The sequence below is a fragment of the Galeopterus variegatus genome, unplaced genomic scaffold, assembly GCF_000696425.1.
Source record: "Galeopterus variegatus unplaced genomic scaffold, G_variegatus-3.0.2 Scaffold610, whole genome shotgun sequence".
In the NCBI taxonomy this organism is placed as follows: domain Eukaryota; kingdom Metazoa; phylum Chordata; class Mammalia; order Dermoptera; family Cynocephalidae; genus Galeopterus; species Galeopterus variegatus.
The window spans coordinates 306,895-320,385 of NW_007726721.1; the positions used below are offsets into that span (position 1 = coordinate 306,895).

General features: G+C 34.4%; 1 protein-coding gene across 8 annotated transcripts in view; it reads right to left on the bottom strand.

The window, feature by feature from the left end:
* Nucleotides 1-13,491, bottom strand: part of PPHLN1 (periphilin 1) — a 114,417-nt gene continuing 100,926 nt past the window's right edge. For all 8 annotated transcript variants that reach the window (XM_008570535.1, XM_008570529.1, XM_008570536.1 and 5 more), the window contains one exon: nt 1-823. In XM_008570535.1, coding sequence (XP_008568757.1) covers nt 629-823 — 195 coding nt within the window. In that variant the 3' untranslated portion in view covers nt 1-628. The remainder of the gene's footprint in view (nt 824-13,491) is intronic.

A 13,491-nucleotide genomic window follows, 5' to 3' on the forward strand; every position in this document is an offset into this window, starting at 1 on the left:
TTTAACTTGGAAAAAAGGATTTTATTCTGAGGTGTCTTTCAGAGATTTAAGTGCTCTATCTTATCACTGAATGAGAATTATTCTCAAAGCAAATATTCTCTATATACCAGAGTATTCAGTTTATTAGGAAAGTATACTTTACCATATTAAAAGTTACAAAGCCTAAGGAAAGCAAGCAACAAGTCATTAAAACCACAACTCAGAATTCTAACATTTTCACATGGCATCATTCACTATGAAATGCAAAAAGACTACTAATGTTTAAGTGGAATGATCTCTAACCTGTAAATTACACTCTTGTAACCAAATGATCACATACTGTGGAAGACTACAGAACAAAAGTACAGAAAACGGTTCTCCAGGACTGCTTTTTTAAAGCTTGAAAATTAACTGACCCATCATTTCAGGAAAAATAATACAAAAAAAAAGTAGTATAAATTAGGACGCTTTACATGTAGAAAAAAATCCTAATTCAAATATTTTAAACAATTTTAGATGTTGATTTGATATTGGAAATGTGGTCAACTATCAAAGTATTTCTCTTTATCACAAAAATTCCATATATTAAGGATTTCCACAATCCAGGGGGAAAAAATCTAGAAACCTTTTTTGCCTGAGCAATAATCTTCTAAAAAGGCTCTCCAAAATCTTGAGAAGAAGTATCATACTCTGCAATGAAATGCTTAAGTTCTTCAACACACCGCTCACCTATTTCATGTAAATTCTGCCTCAATGCAAACTGTATAGACTTTTCTAATGAAGGATCTTTTTCAATCAGCATTTTCACCACCATCCCGAAAGTTTCACAGTCTTGTCGGTAAACCTAGAAAGGTTAGACACATTCTGGTTAGCTCAGAGTGAAAACAATTAGCCAGACATTTAATTGATTGAGCTGGCAGAATTATGATGATACGATAACACAGCTGAACCTCTCTTTTCCTTGCATGGTCAGCACTGCTCTATCTGACTGACTATCTTTGAGATTTCCTGACAACTTGCATGAGTAGAAAAACACTGATACACCACTTCACTGAATGTAGCAGTTCGGCACGGCAACTGTCAGTGTAAGGTGGTCTACTCAAAAGAGATCAGACTAAACAGGAGGAAAATCTAAGAACAAAGGCTAGGTAAGGCACATCAATTACTTTGTTCATTTATTTGTTTGGAAGAAAAAAGTTTCTGAGCCCCAGACTTCAGATTCTTTATGAATCATGGCCAGATAACAAATTCAAAATTCTGTATAGTATACAACAAACAACTATAAGACTGCTGAAAGTGGCACAGAAGGAGAAATACTGCATGTCCTCTCTCATCAGTGAGAGCTGGGGGAAAAAAAAGAAATATACAATAATTATAATAATTCCTTGAACTCTCAAAAGGAGAGGATGGAACTGAGGACACCAGAGGTGGGAAAGAGGGAGGGGAAGTGGGATTGGGGAGAAATTGGTTAAGGCCACAAAAAATGTTTACACTGTGTAATGACTGGAAAAAAAAAAGAATGCTGAAGGTATCTACTTGAAAAAAAATTTTTATAAATATTTAACCATAGTTAGGCCGGCCTGTGGCTCGCTCGGGAGAGTGCGGTACTGATAACACCAAGGCCACGGGTTTGGATCCTATATAGGGATGGCCGGTTGGCTCACTAGCTGAGCGTGGTGTTGACAACACCAAGCCAAGGGTTGAGATCCCCTTACCGGTCATCTTTAAAAAAAAAAATAATAATAATTTAACCATAGTTAAAGTCACCAAGGCAGGGTTCAGATCAAAACAATATGTTATACACACACATTAATGTATATGTATACACATACGTGTATATATGTATGTTTTTCCTCTTCAATGTGTATATTTATTTTACATCAATATGCATATATAATTTTTATCAGTGGCAATTAGATATTTTCTGTCCAAAAACTGCTAAGTTTCTTCCACGTTAAATGTCACTTTCTTAATTTGTAGTCACAAAATGCATTTTTAGATTTCTATGCTATTTTTCATACTCAGTAATTCATGTAGTATTTAAAGAAAAATAGAGCTGGCCAGTTAGCTGAGTTGTCGATAACACCGAGATCCAGGGTTCTGATCCCCAAACCAGCCAGCCACCAAAAAAAAATAAAATAAAATAAAGAAAAATTACAGTTAAGTCTTCATGAAAATTAAGTGAAATATAAACTGTCTGATTTAAAAGAACTGTTACACTGTTATTGTTAAATTAGAAAAATAAAATTCAACTAAACATTGTTTATTATCAAAAAAATTTTTCTGTTCATTTTGAAAAACTTTATTAATGTGATTTGAGACATTGCTTGGTTTATGATGGTCTCTACTCCTCAGATAGTGACTGCTAGTTATGGTAGCTGCTGCTGTATTTTAAAAATGTCTACAATATTTGTTTCGATCACTTAAAAAATGCTATTTAAAGAATGTTTAATTTTGACTCAGTTTTAGGTTGCTATACTAAATTGCTCTTGAAAACAACTCACAAGTCTCAAGGAAATTTAAAGGATAAGCTCTTCAAATGACACATTAATTAAAATACATAAAACCCTTAGCTGCCTTCTTCACCTCAGCACTAATACACACACATACACACACGTTTTTCTAAATAGTGATTAATCTTAATCTATTAATAGCGAGTAATCATAATAGCCGTTACGTTTAATTCAGCAATTTAAACCAACCATTTATTCCAGTTTATTTTGGGATTTAAATGACTCAGAACTGATATTAGTATTCTGATAAGCCAACTTAGAAAACATGATACCATTTGCATAGGATTACATGTGATGTCAAGGCAGTAGAACACATTATGACCAGTCTAACAAACACAAAGTACCGAAGTCAAGCCAATGCAGTCGCCATAAGGGAAAGTCAGAACCGTGTTTCACAGTGGAGGTAAATTCCTTACCAAACCAGTCGCCCACAGAAATAACAGTATTCTAACACCAACCACAGGCCTCAGCAGACCGACCACTTGGTGGGTGGCCTAAATTTTACAGGCTTCTTTATAACAGATGTACTAGATGAGGACAATGTTACACTGTGAATTAACCTGCAAATTCCTTAATTTGTAAATATACTTTTTACCTAAACTGTAACTCTTCATTTAGCATATTTACAGAACATAAATATGCTATAGATTTGCATATGAAAAATAAAACCGTATTAAAATATTAATACCTTTAAACTATAAACTACTGTCACTCTAAAGAACAGAGGAAACACAAACTTTAAATGCTTGTAGTATTTTTTCTAAGTCCTTTTTGAATTAAAAAATTCAAAATTATTAGTTGGAAATAGACAAATTTATTAATTAGTTGGAAACAGACAAATCTTTGTACATTAGTTTAAAAGAACCAGAGCTGCTGAAAGCAACATAATTCTCTATTATAGGGTAAATTTTCTAAAAAGACTGGTTAAAATGCACTGGTTGGGCATCAGACAGGAAATAATTAGTTTCTTGTTAAAGGAAGACCTCACCCTCCAATATCTCATAAAATTCACAACTGTCAGAAACCTGTTTCCAAAATCTGTTCCACAGTAAACTCCATCCCAAAACAGGAAGGGTGTAGTTATCTGCCTGAGAGTTTGTTTGCTTACGGTCCCTGGCTGGAAATGCATTTAATAATCTTCAGATTTGATAAGTACAGGCCACACAGGAAGATTTTTTTGTTGCTGTTTTTGTTGTGCTTGGACTGCACCAAAATGGTAAACTGGTTAAAGTATGGGTGGGGTTCACACAAACTGCACAGAAAAGTAGTTCAATTTGCCAGCATAATTAAAATACTATCCAAATGCGGTTTCACACACTCCTTTGTTACAGAAGCCTGTGTTAATAATTAAATTCTCTCAAAGTACTTCAAGGAGTAAAGGAATATTATAGAGTTATGCTTTCAGATGACTGGAAGAAGAGTATCTGGCAAAACAAATTAAATGGCAAATCTGTTCTATCTAAAATTGGTTGTAATAATATAAAATTCCTCTGAATATCATTTTACCTCTGTTCCCACACACAGAAAAAAAATCAAAATTAAGGCAACATGAGTTATTAGAAGAATTTTCATTTCAGATAAACCATCTTTAAGGTATACATTACAATTCTGAAAGAGCAGTTTAGAGGAACGGCAGAGGTTGGAGTTGTGCTAATACAGTAGCCACTAGCCTCAGGGGGCTACTTAAATTTAAATGTATGTGCAGATATTTACCTTAATTTTTAAATTATAATTTATGTTAATATTAGTAACTAACTGGTTAACTGCAAAAGTCAACACACACAGCCTTAAAGGGCCAGGGAATAAAAAGAGAACATTATTTCCTCTATTGTTGATGCCTTATCGTTGCATATAATTTTCTTTATCTGAACTCATTTGGTTCAAACGCTACATGTCCTGTTTCAGGAAGATGAAAGAAACCAAAATATACCACCCCAAAATATACTTTTTTGGCATATTTCAAGATTGCTATTCAGAGGGGCTGCAGACACAGGAATAACTTTGAAAAGCTGTCCTTATGTGGGAGAGATCTGTATCTGAAGAAGAAACCTATATTAGTGAAGTAAATAGTGGATGCAAACAGACTTTCTCTGAGATCCCCTTATCTGCCTTTTATACAACCCAGGAAAGATTATCTCACTGGAATAGGAGACTAAAGGTGTGGCACCTTTAAAGGCCTGACAGAGAAACCTACTACAGGCTACATCTATTCTTTATGAGAACCAGTGAGGCCGCATCTGCCTAACAAGACAGCTTTTGCTCACATTGTGTTTCCTCCCCTCTCCCTCCCATAACCTGTCTCCATAACCCAAACCACTATTCCTTCTGTATAGTACAAAAACTTTAATCATCTGGCTCTACTTTGAGTCTCATACTTTATGTGTGGCTCCCATACCTAAAGACACAAAAAATTTTGTTTGTTTTTTTTCTCTTGTTAATCTGTCTATTGTCAATTCATTTCAGCAGACTTAGACTTGGGCCTTCAGAGGGAAAGTCTGAACTTCCCTACAAGGGTCACATCCCAGTGGGAGAGGTAAATATTGACAATTAAAACACAGCACAAATGAGATAATTAGATGTGTAGTGGCAGGGAAGGCAGAAAGAACACAGAAGTGGTTCAAAGAGTAGGCTTTCTGCATTCACATCCTAACTCTACTATTGCAAAAGGCAGAATAACTACCTCTGCCCCGAAGATATCTACATCCTAATTCCTGGAACCTGTGAATACATTACCTTACATGGTACAAGGCCCCTCACAGATGTGATTATGTTAAGGATCCTGAGATGGAGAGATTATCCTGTATTGTCTATGTAGGCCTAAAGTAACCACAAGAGACCTTAAAAGAGGAATGTGTGAGGGTCACAAAAAGAAGGGAAATGTGATAACAGAAAAAGAGGTTAAGTAATGAACTTTAAAGTAAAGAGCTATACACAGGGGACCTCTAGAAACTGGAACTTGCAAGGAAACATTCTCCCTGGAGCCTCCAGAGGAAGTGCAACCCTGCAGACATCTTGATTTGGTTCCAGAGAAACCCATTTTGGACTCTATATTCTTCTCAAGTTGGCATGACACATTCACCAAGTTAGACCACACCTTAACAAATTTGATAGACATATCTGAACAAGTTTAAAAGAATAGGTATCAAACAAAGTATGCTCTCAGATAACAATGGAATTAAATTAGAAATCAACAACAGAAAGCTAACTGGAAAGGCCCCAAATATTTATTTGGAGATTAAACAACACATTTCTAAACAACACATGGGTCAAATAAGAAATCTCAAGAGAAATTTTAAAATATTTTGAACTAAATGAAAATGAAAATAAAACATCAAAATTTGTGGAATACAGCAAAAGTAGTGCTTAGAGAAAAATTTATAGCATTAAATATGTATTACAAAAGAAGATACAGAATTAATAATCTAAGCTAGGAAACTAGAAGAGCAAATAAAATGCAAAGCAAGCAGAAGAAAAAATAAATATTAGAGCAAGAAAAAAATGAAATTGATAACAGGAAATTAACAGAGAAAAATCAACACCAAAAAGCTGGTTCTTTGAAAAGATCGATAAAATATATAAACCTCTAGCCAGACTAACCAAGTATAAAAGAGAGAAGATATAAATTATTAACTACTGAACCTAGACACTGAAAGGATAACAAAGAAATATTATGAACTCTATGTCCACTAATTCGATAACTTAGATGAAACAAACCATTTCCTTGAAAGACACAATCTTCTAAAACTCATAAAATAGATAATATGAATAGGCCTATATCTATTTAAAAAATAAATCAACAATCAATAACAAAACAGAAAGCACCAGGTCCAGATAGTTTCAGTGATGAATACTACCCAACATTTAAGGAAGAAATGATATCAATTCCATAGAAAACAGATGGAGAGGGACTTCCTAACTCATTCTTGGAGGCCAGGATTACCCTAATGCTAAAATGAGACAAAGACATTACAAGAAATGAAAATTACAGACCATTATCTGTCATAAACATTGATGCAAAAATCCTCAACAAAATATTAGTAAATCAAATCCAATAACGTATAAAAAGAATCATACACCATGACCAAGCAGGATTTATTCCAGGCATGCAAGGCTGGTTCAACATTTGAAAATTAATTACTGTAATCCATCATATCAACAGATTAAAGAAAATCACACGATCATATCAATAGATGAAGAAAAAGCATTTCACAAAATCTAATACCCATTCATGATAAAAACTGCAAACTAGAAATAGAGGGGAACTTTCCCAACTTGATAAATAATATCTACAAAAACCTTACAGCTAACATCAAGGTGAAAAGGTAGAGGCTTTCCCCCTAAGATTAGGAAGAAGACAAGGGTTACCCCTGTTGCCACTCCTATTCTGCAATGTGATAGAAGTCCTAGCTAATGCAAAAACAAAAACAAATACACACCAAGAAAAGAACATAAAAGGTAGACCAACTGGAAAAAAATAAAACTGTCTTTTTTCACAAATAACATGTTCGTTTGTCTGTGTAGAAAATCCCAAATTGACAAAACAAAAACAAAAAAACACTTACTGGAATTAAGTGATTATAGCAAAGTCACAGAACACAAGGTAAATATACAAATGTCAATTGCTTTCCCATATACCATCAATAAACAATTAAATTAAACACAACACAGGCTGGCCAGTTAGCTCAGTTGGTTTGGTTCCCCTTACTGGCCAGCTGCCAAAAATAAAATAAATAAAATAAAACACAACACCATTTATATTAGCACCATAAAACTAAAATACTTAAGTATAAATCCAACAAAATATGTTTACGATGTATAAGAGAAAAACTATAAAACACTGATAAAAAATAACATAAATAAATGTAGAGATATTCCATGTTCATGGAAAGTAAGACTCAATATTGTTAAGATGTAAGTTCTTCCCAACCTGCTCTATAAGTTCAACAGTCTCAGTCAAAATTCCAGCAGGTGATTTTGTGGATACTGACAAACTGATTCTAAAGTTTATATGGAACGCCAAAAGACCTAGAATACCAAACAACAATACTAAAGAAAAAGAACAAAGTCATAAGACTGACACTATCCAACTTCAAAACTAACTATAAAGATACATGGCACTGATGGAAAAACAAAGAGATCAAAGGTACAGAACAGAAAGCCCAGACGTAGACCCATACAAATATAGTTAACTGATGTTAATAACAGAGAAAAGGCAGTTCAATGGAGAAAAGACAGTCTTCAACTTAGTGAAGTTCAAGTGGTGCTCAACCAATTCAGTGGTGCTCAGATAAGTGGATATCCATGTGAAAAATAATTTAGAGGTAGATCTTATACCTTTTGAAAATATTAATGCAAAATGGATCATAAACCTAAATGTAAAATGCAGAACTATAATGCTTCTAGAAGATAACAGAGGAAAAAATCTAGGTGACCCTGAGTATGTTGATGACTTTTAAATACAACATTGCTTGGATCTCCATATTGGCCAGCCACCAAAAAAATTAGTAAAAAATTTAAATTTAAATTTAAAAAATGAAATAAAATAAAAACATCAAATCATGATCAAAGAGAAAAAGAAAACAGTAAGTTGATTTCATTAAAATTTTAAAATACGGGCCAGCCCATGGCTCACTCGGGGAGAGTGCGGTGCTGATAACACCAAGGCCCCGGGTTCGGATCCCATATAGGGATGGCCGGTTCGCTCACTGGCTGAGCATGGTGCTGACAACACCAAGTCAAGGGTTAAGATCCCCTTACCGGTCATCTTTTTAAAAAAAAAAATTTTTTTTAAATACATGATCTACAAAAGAAAATGAACAAACTACAGACGAGGAGAAAAGCTTTGCAAACATATCTGATAAATGACTGATATCCAAAATATATAAAGAACTCTTAAAACTGAACTATCAGCACAGAAACAGCTAATTTAAAAAACAGGCAAAAGAGCTGAACAGACACCTCATCTAAAAAGACACTTCGATGGCAAATAAACATATGAAAATATGTTCAACATCTGTCCTTAGAGAATTACAAATTAAAATAATGATGAAATAAATGATGAGCTACCACTACACACCTATCAGAATGCTTAAAATCTAAAATGCTGACAATATTAATTTCTGGCAACGATATGGACCTATAGAATTCTCATTCATTGCTAGTGAGAATGCAAAATAGTACAACCACTTTAGTAGATAGTTCAGCAGTTTCTTACAAAGCTAAACAGTCTTGCTATATGATCCTGCAATCCCACTTCCAGGTGTTTATTCAAATAAGTTGAAAACTTATGTCCACACAAAAACTTGCACACAAATGTTTATAGAAGCTATATTTATAACTACCCAAAACTGAAAGCACCCAAGATATTCTTCAGTAGGTGAATGAATAAACAAACTGTTGTACATCCATATGATGGAATAATTCTTTGTGATAAAAAGAAACGAGCTAGTAAGCTACAAAAAGACATGGAGGAAACTTAAATGCATATTGCTAAGTGAAAGAAGCCAATCTGCAAAGGCTACACACTTTAATTCCAACTATATGACATTCTGGAAAAAGCGAAGCTATAGACACTAAAAAGACCAGTTGTTGTCAGGGAGAAAAGAGGAGGGATAAATAGGTGGGACACAGGACATTTTTAAGGCAGTGAAATTATGATGTATGATACCGCATGGTATGATAATGAATTTATCCATAGAGCTATAGGACACAGAGTGAATCCTAATGTAAACTATGGACTTTAGTTAATATATCATCAACATTAGTTCATTAATCAGAACAAATGTAAAACAGCAAAGCAAAATGTTAATGATAGGGGAAACTGTGGAGAGATGGGGTATATGGGAAATCTCTATACTTTCTTGTAATTCTCTGTAAAATCTACTACAATTTTTTTTTAAGTCGCACAAATACAAAGGGGGGGGGGGAATAAAAGGTTTCATAACCAGTTTCAGTACCCACACCTGACTATACTTTTATAAATATTAAATGAGGTAATACAGAGCACTCAGAATAGTGTCTGCTGTATGGGAAGCATTTAGTCTGTGTCAGATATAGTGATTACAATGGAAAGAAGAGAAACAATTGTTCTGACTTTGTCTAAAGAAGGGAGTATTTAATAACATTGTTAGAGCTGATAATTCTCTCTAGGAAAACACAGAGGAAGAAAAGGAAATGGTATTTAGGGGAAATTCAATTGGTTTGGCATACCTAGAGAGTACAGAGTGTTTACCTTAAAAGAAGACCATGAAGAGCTTTTCTTTCAAGGAGTTTAGACCTCAACTTATATTTTAGCAATTAGCAAATGGGTAAAGAGCTTATAAGGAAGAACTGGATCTTACGGATGTACCAAGGAGAGAGAACGGTTAAGAATCAATACTTAACAAAAAGATCCAAGAATCTTNAACTTATATTTTAGCAATTAGCAAATGGGTAAAGAGCTTATAAGGAAGAACTGGATCTTACGGATGTACCAAGGAGAGAGAACGGTTAAGAATCAATACTTAACAAAAAGATCCAAGAATCTTGGGCCGGCCTGGTGGCGCACTGCACTAGTGCGCCGCTTGGGAAGCGCGGCGGCGCTCCCGTGAGAGATGGGGTATATGGGAAATCTCTATACTTTCTTGTAATTCTCTGTAAAATCTACTACAATTTTTTTTTAAGTCGCACAAATACAAAGGGGGGGGGGGAATAAAAGGTTTCATAACCAGTTTCAGTACCCACACCTGACTATACTTTTATAAATATTAAATGAGGTAATACAGAGCACTCAGAATAGTGTCTGCTGTATGGGAAGCATTTAGTCTGTGTCAGATATAGTGATTACAATGGAAAGAAGAGAAACAATTGTTCTGACTTTGTCTAAAGAAGGGAGTATTTAATAACATTGTTAGAGCTGATAATTCTCTCTAGGAAAACACAGAGGAAGAAAAGGAAATGGTATTTAGGGGAAATTCAATTGGTTTGGCATACCTAGAGAGTACAGAGTGTTTACCTTAAAAGAAGACCATGAAGAGCTTTTCTTTCAAGGAGTTTAGACCTCAACTTATATTTTAGCAATTAGCAAATGGGTAAAGAGCTTATAAGGAAGAACTGGATCTTACAGATGTACCAAGGAGAGAGAACGGTTAAGAATCAATACTTAACAAAAAGATCCAAGAATCTTACAACCAAAACATTGACTGGATTTGGAAATTAGGAGGTATACAGCAATTTATTGGGATGGTGGGGATTATAAAGCTGTGATGTCCAATTTAGTGGCTACTAGTCATGTGTGACTATTTAAATTTAAATTTTAATAAAACAGAATTAAATTAAAAATTCATTTAGTCAATCATACTAGCCTTATTTCAAATGCTAGTGGCTACCATATTGCATAGTACAGGTATAAAACATTTCCATCATTGCAGAAAATTCTATTTAGCAGTGTTGTCATAGAGGACAGAGGAGTAAAAAGAAGGCAAAGACGTAGTGCTAAGTGTTGACCTGATGAATTAAATAACCTTTATTTGCAACTATTTTACCATTAGAGTGAGAAATAAAAGCTTAGCACTTTTAAAGGAGCACTGTAAATATAATTAGTATCTGTAAAATGTTCTACAATCTTTTGATGCAAGGCATATAAAAATGTAAGTTAAAAAAAGAAACTCCAATAGGGGCTTAATAGAAAAGGAAACATTCATAATGTCTACTGTGTCGATGAGGTTGGGGGAGAAGTGACAGCACACTGATGTTAAATACTGGAGATAAATTTAAACCCTTTAATTTGGATCCATAGTAATGTAAAAGGTGTCAAAACTATTGTAATCTACGTTGCTGCTTGTGCTATATTAAGAAAAGATATCTTTGAGACTTCCTCCTCAAAGCTGCAGCGTCATTGGCTCTTAAAAGCACAGATCCTAAAAAAAACATTGGTGATTGCTAAGAAATGCATTGTGAACACACGGATTAGATCTCAACTGCCTACATTCAATGTGTGTAAAATTATTACAACCACATTTTAAAAACCTGCAAAATTAATGATAAAGCAGGTAAATGCTAAAAAAAAAAAAGCCTTAGCAATCATTTGTAGAATTCTCATATAAATCCTGATCAATTTATAAATTTATAGGATTCAGCCCAAGGTTAACACTTAAACTGATGCCAAAACCAGATCCCACAAAGTTTAAATACAAGACCTAAACAAATATCAAATTAACATTGATCAAAAATGTTGCAAAGGAAATATATACGGTATGATCCATTTATGTACATTTTAAAAAATAGTGGTTTACTTAGTTTAGGGGTGCACACATATATACTAGAAATACAAAAACATACATAAGAATGATAGCTTTAAGAAGGGAAGGAGTCAGATGAGATCTGAGAGAGGCTTTACCTATATCTGTAATTTTTTTTAAAAGAGAGAAAAAACACCACAAATATTAAACTCTAATTAATGATATGCATGTTGATGTGTTTAGGAGTGAAGTATACTGAGATCTGCAACATACTTTGACATGTATCAAAAAATAAGACGAACAGTGGATGAACAGAGGAATTATATAAGGAAAAACCAACTATTTTTCCTCTCCTGCTATATATACACTCACTCACAACACTCAATATAGTTGTTCCTCGATATCTTGGGGAATTGGTTCCAGGACTCCAGAGGTTACCAAAATCCATGGATGCTCAAATTCTTGATATACAAATAGCATAGAATTTGCATATAGCTTACATACACCTTTCCAAATACTTTAAATCACCTCTAAATTACTTATAATACCTAATACAATAGAAATGCTATGTAAATAGTTGTTATACTGTATTATTTAGGGAACAGTGACAAGAAGAAAAGTCTGTACATGTTCAGTACAGATGTAATTTTTTCCTGAACATTTCTGATCTGCAGTTGATTGAATCCACGGATGCGGAAACCACAGATAGAGAAGACTGACTGTGCTTGACTTCTGACATTCCCACACATCAATTCTCCAGAAGAGTTTCCATTGTTTGGGGTTAAAGTCAGATTCCACAGGTTAAGGGCTCAGTCCCACAAGACTGCCCACCACTGCAGAAGCCAGTTGCAAGTCCAATGCCTCCAGAACTTCTGACTAAATGACCCTTTCCTCAGGTTCGATTGGCAGCTCACAGAAAGTGCTTTACTTACTAATGCCTGTTTATTATAAAAGGATTCAACTCAGGAACAGCCAAATGGAAAAGACAGACAGAGCAAAGTATGGGAGAAGAGATGCAGAGCTTCCGTGCCCTCACTGGGCATGCCACTTTCCCAGCACCTATATGTGTTCAACAAACCTGAAGCTCTCTGAATGCTTTTTTTAAAAAAATAAATAAATTTTGTGTATATTTGAGGTTTACAACATGATTTATGGAATACACACATAGTAAAATGATTACTATAGTGAAGCAGATTAGCATTTCTATCATCTCACACACTGATATTTTTTTTGGTGCCAAGAGCAGTTAAAATCTACTTACTTGAAAGAAATCTCTAATACAATATAATTTTATTAACTTTAGTCCTAGTAGTGCACATTAGACCTCCAGATATATTTCTGGGTTTTTATAAAGACATCATTAGGCAGGCATGATTGATTAAATCACTGGCTTTTGGTTATCGACTCAACCTTCAGCTCCTCTCCCCTCCCCACAGGTGAAGGGGTAGGCTAAAAGTTCCCACCCTCAAATCACTCTCTAATCTACCCAGAAGCTATCCAGGAGCCCCCAGCCATCATTCATGTCATTAGCATATGAAAGACACTTGTCAGTCCAGTGATTCAAGGGTTTTAGGAATTGTGTGCTAGGAAACAGGGGCAGAGATCAAATATTTATTTCCTATTATACTTAGAAATGGATAGAAAAGTGACAAAACAAATAGAATAAAAGATTAATTCTAGAATCTGGATGATAAGTATATGGGTGTGCCCTGTACAAATCCTTCAACTTTTCTTTATATTTGAAAATTCTCATAATAAAATGTTAAGGGGAGAGGGAGGGA